Source organism: Seriola dumerili, unplaced genomic scaffold (genome assembly GCF_002260705.1).
Source record: "Seriola dumerili isolate Sdu_G_001 unplaced genomic scaffold, Sdu_1.0 BDQW01000113.1, whole genome shotgun sequence".
NCBI classification, from domain to species: domain Eukaryota; kingdom Metazoa; phylum Chordata; class Actinopteri; order Carangiformes; family Carangidae; genus Seriola; species Seriola dumerili.
The window spans coordinates 783,555-798,609 of NW_019174368.1; the positions used below are offsets into that span (position 1 = coordinate 783,555).

Genomic DNA, 15,055 nt, shown 5'->3' on the forward strand with positions numbered 1-15,055 from the left:
TGCCGTCTCTAGATGCAGTGAAGAGCTCAGCTTTGTCCTTTTCTGTATTAGATTTGAGGATGTTTACGTTCCAGCAACCACCCCGGGCAAACATCACAAAAGTTAGATTCACATTACGTTCCTTAAAAGTCTTTTCTCTTTTAATGTTAGAATTGACACACGCTGCTGAAAAAATCCCAAAAATAACACACACAGTAAATCTAACCTCTTTATCTGAGTATGTAAGATAAGCCAGCTAAGATTACTTTAGAATAATTCATTTTTCCTTATATTATTAGGCTAATAGGGCTAAGGGCTCTATATATCATTACAAGACCAAGGCTGGTTCTTTGTTCTTCTACACAAATCAACAACTGGTGAGGATGCCAACTTCTTTAGCCTTTAGTCTTTTAGCACAACATCATGTACGTAGCATTCAAGTAGCTAGACATTTAAGACCACTTCACAGGGTTAAAACCAGGGACTTGAAACACTGAACATAAGCCGGAGACAGTGTTTTCAACAATAGCTAGATAGTTACAGAACTCTTATCAAATCTGCACTAAACATGACTTTGAGTATGTTGTTTGTTTGTTTTTTTCATTGATTTTTCTCATCTCATCATCATTTGGAAAATATGACTCCAACTCAAACTGACTGCTGACATGACAGTTCAAGTATTTTGAAATTAAATTCTGCCACATTACCACAGTTTGAGCCTTGAAGCTTATCAACACTGTCTTCCTACGGCTTATTTTAGTCATGAGCAATTTTACTTCAATTTCAACAAACATATCAGTTTATATTTAACACCCTTCACATGTGACATAATTACTTTAGCTGTTCACGCTCCAACGCTTTTGTTTTTGCACAAATAATCAAAGCTGAAGACAAATGTAACTAGTCAGTCGTAAACTTTCATGGGTTTACGACCCCATGAAGCTGCATGTGAATATTCCAGATAAGTAAGCTGGTTGAAAAGCCGGTTGGATGTGACCTTAAACTTTTCCTGAGGCGCTTATGGGATTGGATCTGGTTTGGCTCTGGCTCTGACTGGACGTGGTAAATCTGGCTCTAAAATGATAGCTGACAGCAGCCCAGAAAGGAGGCATTTTAAACTCTGACAGCAGCAACAGAGGCCATGGCAAAATTAGATTGTAAATGCCTACCGTCAAATGACTGACCTTAGTCTTCCTGACAGCACGTTCACTAAGCTTCATGTATTGTTGAAGCTAACTGAATTTTCCTGGTTTAATTAACCAGTTAAAGCCTCCTACAACAGTTTTGTGTTCAGTAAGATGGGATTTGTTGCTTTGTTGACATCAGTCGTTCTAACTAAAGCTAAAGGCCACTGCCACTTGGTTCAAAGTTAGTTTGTGCTGCTCAATAGCAGAAATACACTTTGTTGCTTTCCCTCAGGGAATACAAACAAGTTTTATTGTATTGGTATTATACTATTTTTGTTGAGCATGCTTTTTAGTTTTTATGGATTTGAGCGAGGATGGATTGGAGAGTGACCAGTTAACAAAAAAGTTTTTCTTTCTTGCTGTGCAAGCAGATTTTTCTAAATACCAGAGCCACTTCTCTTACCTGCCTCCTCGATACGTCTCTGCTTAAGATCCTGTCTTTATAAAAGACTTTAACAAACCCACTCCAGCAGTGTGATCCTAAACAAACTGTCTTGTATAAAAGTGGTTACTGAGAGATGTTTAGTCATGCCATCACTTCATGACTTAACCAGTCTTGGTAAACAAGCTCCTGCCCTGCAATCACCAGCCCTGCAATCACCAGCCCTGCAATCAGCAGCCTGCCATGTGATGTGACCCATTTAATGCACTTGTTTTATGCTATCAAAACTGCTGTTTTATGTTATCAATACACAATAAAATCTAACTGGTGGATTTGATTTTGAGGATATGGGGTTATGAATGTCTCTCAAACACTGAATTATCTTTGTATCTCTGTTTTTATTTCATTTTGTACTTTTCTTTATTTTTCCCTCTCTCCTTTGTCCATCTTTTCTTCTCTTTCTCCCATTCCCTTTGCTCTCTCCAGGGTTTCTTCCGCAGGACCATCCAGAAAAACCTCCATCCGTCTTACTCCTGTAAATACGAAGGTTGCTGCATCATTGACAAGATCACCCGCAACCAGTGCCAGCTGTGCCGCTTCAAGAAGTGCATCTCTGTGGGCATGGCCATGGACTGTGAGTTATTCGTGTATTCTCCCCACCACAAGTACAGACTCACGGGAATGCTAATGTGGCCAACTAGCAATTGCCAGCATGCGAACAAGTTAAACTGGGATGGAAAACGTGGTAAAATGTATTCTTGCTCAGCATTGTCAGCATGTGAGCATTGTCCTGGCGAGCACGTTAGCACGCTGACATTAGCATTTAGCTCAAAGCACTGCTGTGCTTCAGTACTAAAAAAAACTAAAAAAATATATAAAGAAATTTAAATAAAAAATATTACAGTGCAACCTTAGCAGCAGAAGTTACGTTAGATCAGAGCAACGGACACATTTGTGCCACATTTGTCTGCATCATGTGTATTCACAGATGAACACACACATTTACTGCACTGCCTTGCGGTCTTACTAGTTACAGAGATGAATAACAGAGTACACACACACACACACGCACCAACATCTTCTCGTATCATGTTGGCACTGATATTGATTTGGCCGTACATCTGCTCCTGTGGATAAAGGAAATGTTTTCCTTTCCTCTGGATATTTTGATGAAAACGTACAGAACATCTGGACTTCACTTGCAGCACACTGCACTCACATCATGTTGCTTAAATTGCATTTACTGTAGCAGCAGTGGTCCTTGAAATATCTGTGCTGTAATTTGCAGCAGTGGAGGCCCGCTAACTAATAAACAGATAAGAAACAACTTCAGACGTCATGGAGGGTCAATGAAGAATACAATATATAGAAAGAGTAACAACATATATGATGCAACAAGAACTAGATGTTTTCTGTAAGATTTTTGTGAACATGTATTCAGGACTAATAAGAATTGCAGTGATTTATTTTTTTTTAGCATCATGCACAGTGTTTGTACAACAGTTCAACTTTTTTTTTTCCCTCTGCCAACACAAATAATATAAAACAGCCAAGGAAAATCCATTTATATCTTTCTGGCATTCAGCGTTCATCTGACACTTTGACTCCCTTTCAATATTCTACTTAGAGTTTTGAAGGTCGTCTAGCTTCAATTCTGAGAATATTAAAAATCTAGTAACCTTTCTTTTGGATTCATCTGTTCTTCTTTTTGTCACCTTCCTGCAAGAAATGTGAGGTTGAGGTTATTTCATTTTTGGCTGGACCAGCCGTGGGTGAAAGTTACGAACTCAACACTTCCTGTAACTATTTCAAAATAAAAGCCCTCTAGCATTTCAGTGGACAGAAACACTTTATTTGTTAACAGGGCGTTTATTGCTTATCAGCATGTTAGCATCATCACTGTGAGCACGTTATATACAGTCTTACAGAGCTGCTAACATGGCTGTAGACGGAGAAACACAGGAGAACTACGTGAACACAACACAATCTACCGACAAAGCAAAGACAGATACACAACCAAACCAGAAAACGTGCACTTAAACTCAACACTAACAGCCAGATAAACAGATAGACCAATAAATAAAGTGCAAATAGAAAGACAGAAAACAAAGAAAGTGATTATTAACTCCACTGTAGCGTCCCTGTATTCATTCAGATAAATGTTTTCTTCCCCTATCCCACCTGTCAGTGGTGTTAGATGAGTCGAAGCGTGTGGCCAAGCGGCGTCTGATCGAGGAGAATCGAGAGAGACGGAAGAGAGAGGAGATGGTACGGACGCTGCAGATGAGGCCAGAGCCAGACACTGCAGAGTGGGACCTGATCAGGATGGTAACCGAGGCTCACCGGCACACCAACGCCCAGGGCTCCAGCTGGAAACAGAAGCGCAAGTTCCTGGTAAGCTTTTAGTTTTGTGGAGGTATAGATCACTGTTATGTGTATTGTAATGAACAGAAATGTTTCACAAGAAAGTCAAAGCAGTGATATTTTCAATGCAGGGTTTTCAGTTTGCAGAGTTGTACATCATGCACGGATACTCTGTTGTTCCTCTGACAAAAAATTATGTTTCAAATCACTTTTTAATCTCTGATACCATCACTTTTCATAAAATACTATTGACTTGACAGCATTAAGTTAAAAGATTTCTTTATTAAATGGGCTTTAGATTCTCAGTTATTCTCATTAAAATCAGAGGTTTAAAAATTAGCTGAAGAGCAGGAGAAGAGGCGGAGACATGAGGCAACGATCCTGCATGAGATGAAACTACAAGATGCACGCTGATGTTCTTAAAACAACAGGCTATTGAAGTTTGGCAGTTGATTTGGCCCACGCAGCAGCAGTGGATGTGACGCACACAGCTCATACAAGGCAGTTTAAAACCCTTACCACCCTTAGACCCTTAGATTTCTGCTATTTGCCTCGAAAACCGTTCTCATTTTCACAAGTCGTAACAAATCTGAACACACAAACATGATGCATATGTTTTTTAAATCTAGTTCATATCTAATCTGAAATACTTTTAACGGTGCCAGTTTGCCAAAATATAAAAGCAAAATACAATGTGCTGTAAAAGACTGAGGACAGTTTGGGCTGCTGTACTGTAATTCCATACAGCATATTTTTTATACCTACACTTACATACTGGACACTCACACACTGGGAAGGAAACCTCCTCACTATCTTTTAATCTTTTGCACAGAGTATGGCCTCTGACTAATCAATGAAAAGTAATTAATTATGTCACATTTTCATTAACAGGCATCTGAATCTTAATCACACTCCTTGAATCTGTCAGTCAGATTCTTATAAAATGATTGCAGCTCTTTTATGTAGCTAGTTATTCCAAAATGTTCGATACGTTGAAAATTGTTTTCACTTCAAAAGACAAGCTAACGCATGAAAGAGAGCGACTTCGTTTCATTTTCAAAAGGAACAGTCTTGACAGCGATCCTTTTCATCAGCCACTCACTCTGTGGTGGCGTCCCATGTGATCAGCGTCACGTGTAGACGCACGTGTCCACGCTGCCGATGGTTACCTTGAGACAAAGGTCAGATGACAGTTACCAGGCAACCATCCCATGAAGGCAAAGACAGGTTTACATTCGAATATAGTTTTTGAAGGTCTGCTGAAAAAATTCACTCCAAGGTGAATAAAGACGAAGGATTCCACTGTTGGTTGCAAGTAGGCAAAGCAATCAGAGCACAGATACTCTCCACTGTTACAGCAACTTCACTATTAAGTACTTTAGATTGGTTCTGATCCACTGAAAACAAACTGTGTGAAGGTTACAACACAGGAAAAAACACTTCAGAATTCTGCTACACTTAAAGGTCCCATATTGTATAGAGTGAGATTTCCATGTCTGTTTTGATTATAGATCAGGTCTAGGTTCTATATTTATACTGTGAAAGTATCAAAGCGCTCAGTCCACAGAGAAATGCACACATCCTGTATTCAGAAACTGAGCCTTAAAACGAGCCGTCAGGACTTCTGTAACTTTGTTATGTCACAACAAAGCAGTCACTGCCCCAAGCAATGCCCTAAGCCCCACCAACCCATATCCACTGTTCAGCCTCGCAGGATTTGGTTTCTCTGAGTGTTTACCTGAAATCTGCAATATTTTTATTAGATCACTCAGAAAACAGTCAGCCAATCAGGAGAGAGGCTCAGAGCGTCTCTCCTGATTGGCTCACCAACCTGTTGTTACTGGGGCTCCAGAGCAAAGCCGGTAAGAGGAGCTGTAAAATTACATTACAGAATTACCACATAGAAGAATAACTCAGAGCAGTTCATTTAAAAATCAAGTTAATTATTGTCCATAATCTTTTAAGTATTGTCATTTTGTAGATATTACAGTTGTTTTTGTATTTCATTAACTGTGTTGACCTTCATCCAAATATCCTGCTGAAGAAGTTTCCCTCTAGTGATTAATAAAGTCTCTCCATCAATGTGTTGCCTGAAGCCGTTTCCTGTTTGTTATAGCTCTCAGGTTCCCGTTTTATCACAGTAGGATAGGGATCAGCTGTGTGGCTATGAATGGAAACCTGTGCAGTGTTGGCAGCGCTCACACAGATAATTAGATAACCTCTTACCTCAGCTCTGTTGCTCTGATTGGAAGAGGCTGCTAAATGCCTTTCAATTTGTGATCCACTGTGTGTGTGTCTGTTCACACTCTGACCTCCTAAAACTTTTGTCCACTGTAGTCAGGTCTTTTTGACTAAGCAGATTAAGCTGTTGGAAACAGTGCTGAAAATGCATTGCAGACTTATTTAGACTGATCAATGTTAGTGTTATATGCATTCATATTGATATTCACCTTCTGAACTGATTTCACTTGTCCACATTGCTCTGTGACATTGCTCATCCAATTATCTTTATATTACGCTGTTAAACTCATATGATGTCGTCCTCAAATACAAGCAATTTGCATCTATATTGTACTCAGGTCTTCTGTCTATCTGGACTGGTGTTATAGTGTGGTGGTATTTAAATTGGTTCCAGACTGTTGCCACATGAGTCTCCACATGGCATGAGTCTATATTTTGTGCTCTTTACAAGTCTGTAAACCTTTTAAAGACCAGTGTCTTTAAAAATTTCAAGTTTTTCTTCTCTTAGTCAACACATCAACATCAGTTATGGCAACTTTCTGAGTCCACCATTATTGGAAAACCTGTAAAATGTAGAGGATGTAAAACCACAGGACATTCTCTTCATTCATCAAACTCAAATATTAGCATTTCCTTTTGACATTTAAAGAAGGAATGGTTTCATTACCAATGTAATTTCTTGTTTCTAGCCGGACGATATCGGCCAGGGTCCCATGGTTCCCACTTCCGATGGTGATAAAGTGGACCTCGAAGCCTTCAGTGAGTTCACCAAGATCATGACCCCTGCCATAACTCGCGTCGTCGACTTTGCCAAGAAATTGCCCATGTTCTCAGAGGTAGGTGCAGTGGGTGGAGTGTATTTTTAAATCTGTTTTAACACTCAAACATATTTGTGGGTTCCAGTCTCTCATCAACTTCAGTACGTGGTAGTTTAGAAACAGATGGAGTCTTTCATCCGGAGTGCCTCATGGTATTATTGCTTACATTTTTGGCATGGGTTGACTGGTGCCCAGGTAGCAAAATAAATCCATCCTTTACTTGAGCCACATGCTCGTTTTCTTCTGGCCCAGTAAATGGTCCTGAATTTAGCCTGTATATGGCATAATTATCCAGTGCTACTTCCACATCTGGACGAATTCTGACACACATCTAGAAAATGTGGCTGCTGTCCTGGAGGTTGACGGCCGTAATCTGCTCAGATGTGGAAGTATAACTATGGGCCAGACTCTGGCCGAGGACCCAGGCATATGTTGGGCCAGAAGTTTCATTTAGCTATCCCAAATCCTAATTCTAAAAGTAATGTAAATATCATGACTTGATCTGCACCATACCATTTTATTCGGGGAAACATACCAAACATACTATTTTAAATCAGCTGAAAATATTAAAAGTCAGCCTTTCACTTTGTGTTGAATCAACTTGTGGCACTAATGTTAGCTGAATTAGCTATCTAGCTGACGGTGACAACTGTTATTTTAGCTAGCAAAATCTACAGTTGCCAGGTACAGGTCTGCTTTTGTCTACTTCTGTCGGAAATGAAGGACCCATTGTTTTAAAAAATTAATAAGAATTGGTGGTGGTAAATCAGTGTACATGCCTTGGACACTACATTTTGATTGTGACATAATGTAATTTTTGAGGGCAATTTATACTAAAAATGTGCTACCTTGAATAAAAGAGATTAAATGTAGTTCACTGGAGAGGAAAAAAAGATTTTGGACGCCGCTTCTGACTGACTTTTTACCAAAATGTGAGCTTTTGCTTGTCGGCTGTTATTACACCAAATAACAATCACCCCCCCTCCCCCATCAGTTATCACGTTCACTCCCTCTGTCTCTCTGGATGATGTGATGACTCACCACTCACTGATATTGCTCTGCTTTCTATGCAAACGATGTGTGAGGGAGTGTGTTTGTCCTCGCATGTGTTGGAACGCAGTCATCTTTTATTGTAGGGGCTTTCTGGTTACGTGTTGCAGATAACACTTGATAACACGCCTTTCTCTGCAAGGACGCACACCAAGATAATGATGTTGGTGGTTAAAGATAAACTTTGATATGACATCGTACAAGGCAGATTTTTCTCTAGATCTGTTTGTTAGTTTTAGCTCTTTAGCAGTTTTGCCTTTTGCTGGAGGCTAAATGTTCTGTAGAGCTGAGGGGAACTGCAGGATCAGGTGGTAATTCATAACCATGAGTGACCCCTTTCAAATTAAACATAGTCCTTTGAGCCTTTCTTCATATTGATTAATGCAGCTAACAGGTAATAGGTCATTTTAACACAAAGACAAACAGTATGTTGCCACCTATAATATTAGCTTAATTGGTTCAATCGATCACTTATTATTTTCATTAGTGCACTTTTATAAGCCTTAACCTGCTTTACATTTTTCTTAGTCATTATGTGAAAGTAGATGATAATTGTTGCTGGTCTTTTAGATGAAAATTCTTTCTATGATCATGTATTTCCTGTCATATAATTTCCTGATGACCTCACGTGTTGTTATGGTGTTTCCCCAGCTGCCTTGTGAAGACCAGATCATCTTGCTGAAGGGCTGCTGCATGGAGATCATGTCGCTGCGCGCCGCTGTACGCTACGATCCCGACAGCGAGACACTGACGCTAAACGGCGAGATGGCTGTGAAACGTGAGCAGTTGAAGAACGGCGGGTTGGGCGTGGTGTCGGACGCCATCTTCGATTTGGGCAAGAGCCTGGCTCAGTTTAACCTGGATGACTCGGAGGTGGCGCTGATGCAGGCCGTGCTGCTCATGAGCTCAGGTAAGCAACAAATAAAGACGTAGATATATAATCTTAATATTTAAAATGATTTAATTTTCCTAATCATGTTGCTATTACTTCTGGTGTTTGGAAAAGAAGAAGTTTTAATTTTAGTGATTTGTTTTTCCTATTCTCACCTCACTTCTTTACAGCAGGAGGTTTTACTCTGTTTTCCCAGTATCTTGAATAAAAGACTCTGGCAAAAATGAGTAAAAAAAATTCAATAACTGACACATAAATAATACAACAACTAAAGGCTTTGCTGCTTCAGATCTCCTGACAGAACTCGTGCTTTACCTTCCCACATTAACATGAGGAATTTGTCTTTTCTGTGCACCACTGTCATAAGTTGTGTAAGAACAAGGAGTCGTATTCCACATGCCACATCAAGGGGGAACTCCCCCAGTTTTCCACATCCAGATGATTTCATGAGTCGTGTTGGCTGCTCAGCCTGTGACAGCAGTCGTATGATTTTAGCTTAACAAGTCTGAGAAAGTAAAATCATCACATCAAATTTATTTCTACTTTTGAGGCTGAGTGGAAATTAGCCAATGCTTTCTTATTTTCAACAATTAAAACCATTAATCACAAAATCTGCTTAAATTCGAAATATAAATTTAGCATTTTTTAATTATTGGTTAATACATTTTGTTTGCAGCAAGTCGTGGGATAAACGTCTACTGTATAGTCTGTTTTGAACTGGTTAATTATATGTATAGGATCAGTTACTATCACATTTGGTTAAACGACCAAGTTTAACAGACTGATTGAAGAGCCACATATCAGAGTGGAACATAAACAATCCAAACAGTTGTATTTGCCGTAAATACTATAAGTTGTCGGCAGCAGACAAGGGAAGGATGTACACAAGATTGATTGATTGGTAAGTAAATCAGAATAAGAACATCTTACACCTGTCCCGAGAGTCACTAGGGATTAGAGATTTGTAGTTTCCCAAGTCTAACTGGGTCCACATTATTTTCAGGCTCATCAGGTCTAGGTCGGGTTTCTATTGCTGCTGCTCAGGATCAGTATCACTGAACCAAATCATAGACTGTATATAAAAATGTATGTAGACCCCGAGTCTGAAAAGTGAAGCCAATATGTAAGTGAATTAAAGTGCAATACCACTGAGGGCTGCTAGGGGCTGGCTCCAAAAAACTCTGGCTCCAACAGACTCCCATTTAAAAACCACCAACTTCTCTAATGAAATAAATATTTTTCCACAACTCATTACGGTGTATAGTGTACTTCTCTAATTAATTAGATACTAGGGCTTAAAGATTGGTATTATTGGCCTTGCCTGTTTGATTGACATGACCTTCGCTGGAGGAGAGCTCGAGTCGCATGCACATCATTTTGACTCAGTTGCTGTTATTTTTTTTGTGGGTGGAGGAGGAATTTTCCACTGACAGTTTTGCTGTTAGTTATTTAGTTTTAATTAGTTTTCTTTTCACCATAATTATGGCTCATTCGTTGGTACTAAGAGACTGGGGGGATGCTGATATTCTGATATAGATTTTCCGGTAAGTAAACGTTTATTTTCTGTATGTTCCCAAAAGTTAGCGCGTTTTAACCAGAGAACGGGAGACTGTTATCATCCCAATTAATATTAGAGTTAATGTGGATTACCGATGCACTTTGCTAACCAAGCTAGCTAGCCGATACCTTAGTGTTTGCTATGCTAGCCGTACCTGGCTAACGGGTTGTAAACCCGGTAAAAAGATCAATTTTACCAACATTAAGTTAATGATGTTTGTTTTGTGTTGCTGGTACATGTGACACATTTTGAGCGGATGTGTTGGTGTAATGAACTGCACCAGAAGTGCAACCTGCAGCAAAATGAGACTCGTATGTATTAGCCTTACAAACTCTTTAGTGTTTACCTGAAGATTTGACAGTTAGACTTCAAAGCAGTTGTCAGTGTAGTACATCGCATGTGCTTTCGTTTTATTCAAAACTTAATTATTGTCATCGAAAAGGTGTTTAATAAATAAACCGACTGCAATTAAATTGTATTGAGAGCATGTTTTTTTCAAATTTACCGTATGCCGCTAACAGGACACTTTGGTCAATTAGTGTTTTAGTGTAATTAGAATTGATAATAAGAAAAGCACAAACTCTAATATCTAATATCTTTAGATGGATCTTAGTCAATGTTCAAGGGCAGCAACATATAAACATTTCTATTATTTATGTTGTTGATTAAAGCAAACAGAAATAGTTTCGTAATTAATTACAAACTCTGGAAAAATCTCCATCAATGTATTTTTTGTAAGATTACAATACTGTGCATGTTGCTATTGTTGTTGATGGTAAAAAAACATCAACAAACTTAAAGAAGAACTTCATTAATAAATTTATTTCACATATGAATTCAATATGAATTCTTTTAAAATTTCTATGTTTTTGCTGAAATCTTCCCCTAATTTCCTGAAAAAATGTTGTGTTAGACTTTCTAAACTGAGCAGATCTTTATTTATAGTATATACATATTAATGTCATTGTGCAATTTATATACATATTAAACTGAATGCTTGGAATGGCTCAGTGAGGCAGTGTCTGAGTCCATCTCTTTATCCATCTTCTATGTTCACATTTCTTGGTGCAGCTGCAGTTGCCATGTTCATCCCTACAGATCTAAAGTGAAGTGAATGATGAATTGTCTGACATGTTGACAACTCTGGTTGTAATGGCTTTTTTGATTGGTCCCATAGTTGCCAGAAGACTCCCTCATCCTCTGGATGTCTGTTTCTTCTCTCCTCCTTTTCCCCCTCAAATGCCTTTCTCTCCTTACACATAGCATCTTTTTCCTCGTTAAAGGCTTTCCTGCTCGTGCACTTAGCCTTAAGTTCTTTATTGAAGGCTCCTTCTCCGAATGGAAAGCATCTCTCATCCCCTGGATGCTAGTCTTATCTTGAATGAAGACTTTCCAATAGGTGGATCCTTTGTTGGATCCTGCAATGGTAACAGGGGGGCACAGCTGGTGACGCACAGCGAAAATCCTCCGTGAGACCAGACTGTCTCATTTTGGCTCGGCCTTCGCAGGACGTGGTCCACGAAGGGTCACACCTTTGTGGACCGCGTCCTGCAGAGGATGAGGCCCCCTGTAATGGGACACATCAAAACACTATTCATCTTTGTTTAGCCTTTCCCATTTCTCAAATAGGGATAATATTCTCTACCCTTGGGAAATACCCATTCTCCAAGATTCACTTTAACAAGGACATTATCATACAAATACATCAATACCAAATATTGCTTAATTTCAACAATGAAGCTACAATACTTCATTGTTTCCCCAGATCCATTCATCCTGGTGGTTTCCTTTCTGGGCTTCAGATTCTTTAAGTTACTGCTGGCTTATTGTAAAATACACTGAGAAGCTCTGGGTGTGTTTGGAGCTTAAACTGTATATAAAAATGGACGTAGTCTCCGGGTCTGAAAAGTGAAGCCAATACTACCAAGGGCTGTTTCTGGCAATGGGTGATGTCACGGCGGGTTGCCACTTGGACCAAATGGATCCAAGTGAAGTCACTTTCAGCTTTTTGACTTTTTTGGATCACGTGTTTGGATTGGGCCTTGTTATCAGCCTCCTGATAATTTTCCACTCAGTTACAGGTGAATGGAAACACACTTTATGAACTCCAAAGTCCTACCGGTGATCTTTGTTGCATCACTCTCACCCGCATTTCCTGTCATCTTAGAGAAAAGCAGAAGATGTTTAAAAGTATGTTTTAGATTTTTTTGTATTTCCTTACTGTTGTTAATAATATAAAATATTCTATTCAGGAATCAAAGGTGACGACGTGTAGAAAGTTCCATCAAGCTGAGATCGTGTATAAATGTACAAAAGGTTTTGTTTTTTTTTCTCTCTCCTCTTTATCGCTGCAGACCGTTCAGGGCTGACCAGCGTGGAGAAAATCGAGCAGTGCCAGGAGGCCTACCTGTTGGCGTTCGAGCACTACATCAACTACCGCAAGCACAACATTCCCCACTTCTGGCCCAAGCTACTGATGAAGGTGACGGACCTGCGCATGATCGGGGCGTGCCACGCCAGCCGCTTCCTCCACATGAAGGTGGAGTGTCCCAACGAACTTTTCCCCCCGCTCTTCCTGGAGGTCTTTGAGGACCAGGAAGTGTGATTTTTACGGCGCCCCCTGAAAAGAACCTTGGACACATAAGGCAAGGAATATGGGGTGGCCCTGACAGCAGAGGAGGTGTGTGGGAAGGACAAGTGGAGAATAAAAAACAGGATTTTTTTTTCTTCAGTGGGAACGTGCCCTGTAAATTTTCTTTTTTTTTGTTTTTATTTGTTTTGTTTTTTAATCAAACACCCACAAGACCCACCACCTGCCACCAGCAAACATACACATCAACATCACCAGGGAGAAACACATTGACAATCTGGCTCTGCTTTTTGTCATTCAGAGAGGAAACACACATTCGTAGGTAATCACAGATTTAAATTGCAAACATACTTGCCATGGACTTACAGTATAACTATATGCAAACACAAAGCTCATCACATTAAGGACTTTTTCACCTGTAGGGACAAACAGCTGTACTCTGGTCCTGCGACTAATGCAACCTGAGGAGCTCGGTTATGGCTCCTCTCCATCCCCCCCCCCCTCTCCCCTCAGAAAAGTTTTTTTTTTTTTTTAAATATATATATCTCTGGGACCTGACCATTAGCTCCTGAGAACACCCCCCCCCCCGCCCCCCCCCCCCCCCCTTCCTTCCTTAGATCTCTTTAACTGCAATGGCGTCAGACCTCCATCCCAACCCCTCAGTCTGCCGAGGCCCTGTGAGTGTTTGTCAACCTACCTCCCTCACGTACTGACCTCTCTATCTCTCTCTGTCTGTACTACACACACACACACTAACACACACACACACTAACACACAGAGTACATGCACAATATGCACCCCTACACTTTTACCTCATACCGTGTGAAATGTATTTTCTCATTTATTGTGTGGGTGGCGGTAGTCCAGTGATAAACCATGCTCACTTACCTATTTAACTCTCAGCTGGCGTTCGAGGTTGCAGTGGGAACACTTTGTATGAGATCTTTAAACCGTAATGTGTTATTCATACACACTAACCTGTGTGACACAACAGTTGCTGTGTGCATTATTAAGTCTCATATATAAAATAATAGATGTGTTAATAATAAATTGAAGGGTATAAGATGGTGCGAATATCACAGTGCTTTCTGTGAACAGACTGATTAGGGAGTTTGATTACAGCAGCAGAAGAGGAAATTGTGTTTTGATATCATATAGTAAGTGTTTGTTGTTTGCTTCAGCAATAGTGCGACATTTTTGGAAACACACTTATTCACTTTCTTGCCAAGAATATCCAGCAGCCAGTTAGGTTAGCTTAGCACAAAGACGGGAAGCAGAGTGGGGTTCATTTTGTCACTTCTGGACAGCCAGACTAGCTGTTTCTCCCTGCCCCCAGTCTTTGTGCTAAGCAAAGCTAAGCTAACACCTTCTGGCTGTAGCTTAATTCTTGTCTAACGCTCAGCAGGTAAAGTAAATGAGCTTATTTTCCAATATGTGGAACATGGGTCCAGAGTAATATATTTCAACATCAGTCAGATTATTTGCCATTAAATCTCCCCTGAGGATGAACTCTAATGTCTTTCTGTCAAAATGTCAGTTTCGCCAGTACTTTGGTTTATGACGAAATACTTTCAAAACTAATTCCCATCAGCCTCAGCTGTGCTCAGTGTTTAGAACTGATTAGCAAATGTTAGCATGTTTGCTTAAGTTAAAAATAGTAAACGTAGCAAACTACCCAAGCAAGAAAGAAATTCAAGTCAAAATTCATATTTTGATCTTAACAATAGATCACGTAACTACTCGCATATAAAAGGGGTCACTTGTAGTGATAACACCAGATGTCGGTGGAGACCAAAACAGAGCTGTTAGCAACTGCTAGCTGACAGGTTATTTCATTGTTGTGTTCATAGTTCACAGCAAATTCCTCATTCAATATGTTTACAGAAAGCACTGTTTCACTCACAAGGCTTTATACCCGTTCTTGCAAAACTGAGACTTGAACTTATAAAAGTAACTGTTGTTGTAATGGTATAATACATTATATGCATTTTCA

The 15,055-nt window shown here is 39.8% G+C and overlaps 1 protein-coding gene across 4 annotated transcripts in view; it reads left to right on the plus strand.

Annotated features, from left to right (window-relative positions):
- LOC111223777 (thyroid hormone receptor alpha) overlaps window positions 1-13,076 on the plus strand; it is a 29,386-nt gene extending 16,310 nt beyond the window's left edge. For all 4 annotated transcript variants that reach the window (XM_022748042.1, XM_022748043.1, XM_022748045.1 and 1 more), the window contains 5 exons: window positions 2,035-2,182; window positions 3,737-3,942; window positions 6,843-6,989; window positions 8,673-8,931; window positions 12,826-13,076. In XM_022748042.1, coding sequence (XP_022603763.1) covers window positions 2,035-2,182; window positions 3,737-3,942; window positions 6,843-6,989; window positions 8,673-8,931; window positions 12,826-13,076 — 1,011 coding nt within the window. The remainder of the gene's footprint in view (window positions 1-2,034; window positions 2,183-3,736; window positions 3,943-6,842; window positions 6,990-8,672; window positions 8,932-12,825) is intronic.
- The last annotated feature ends 1,979 nt before the right edge of the window (window positions 13,077-15,055 follow it).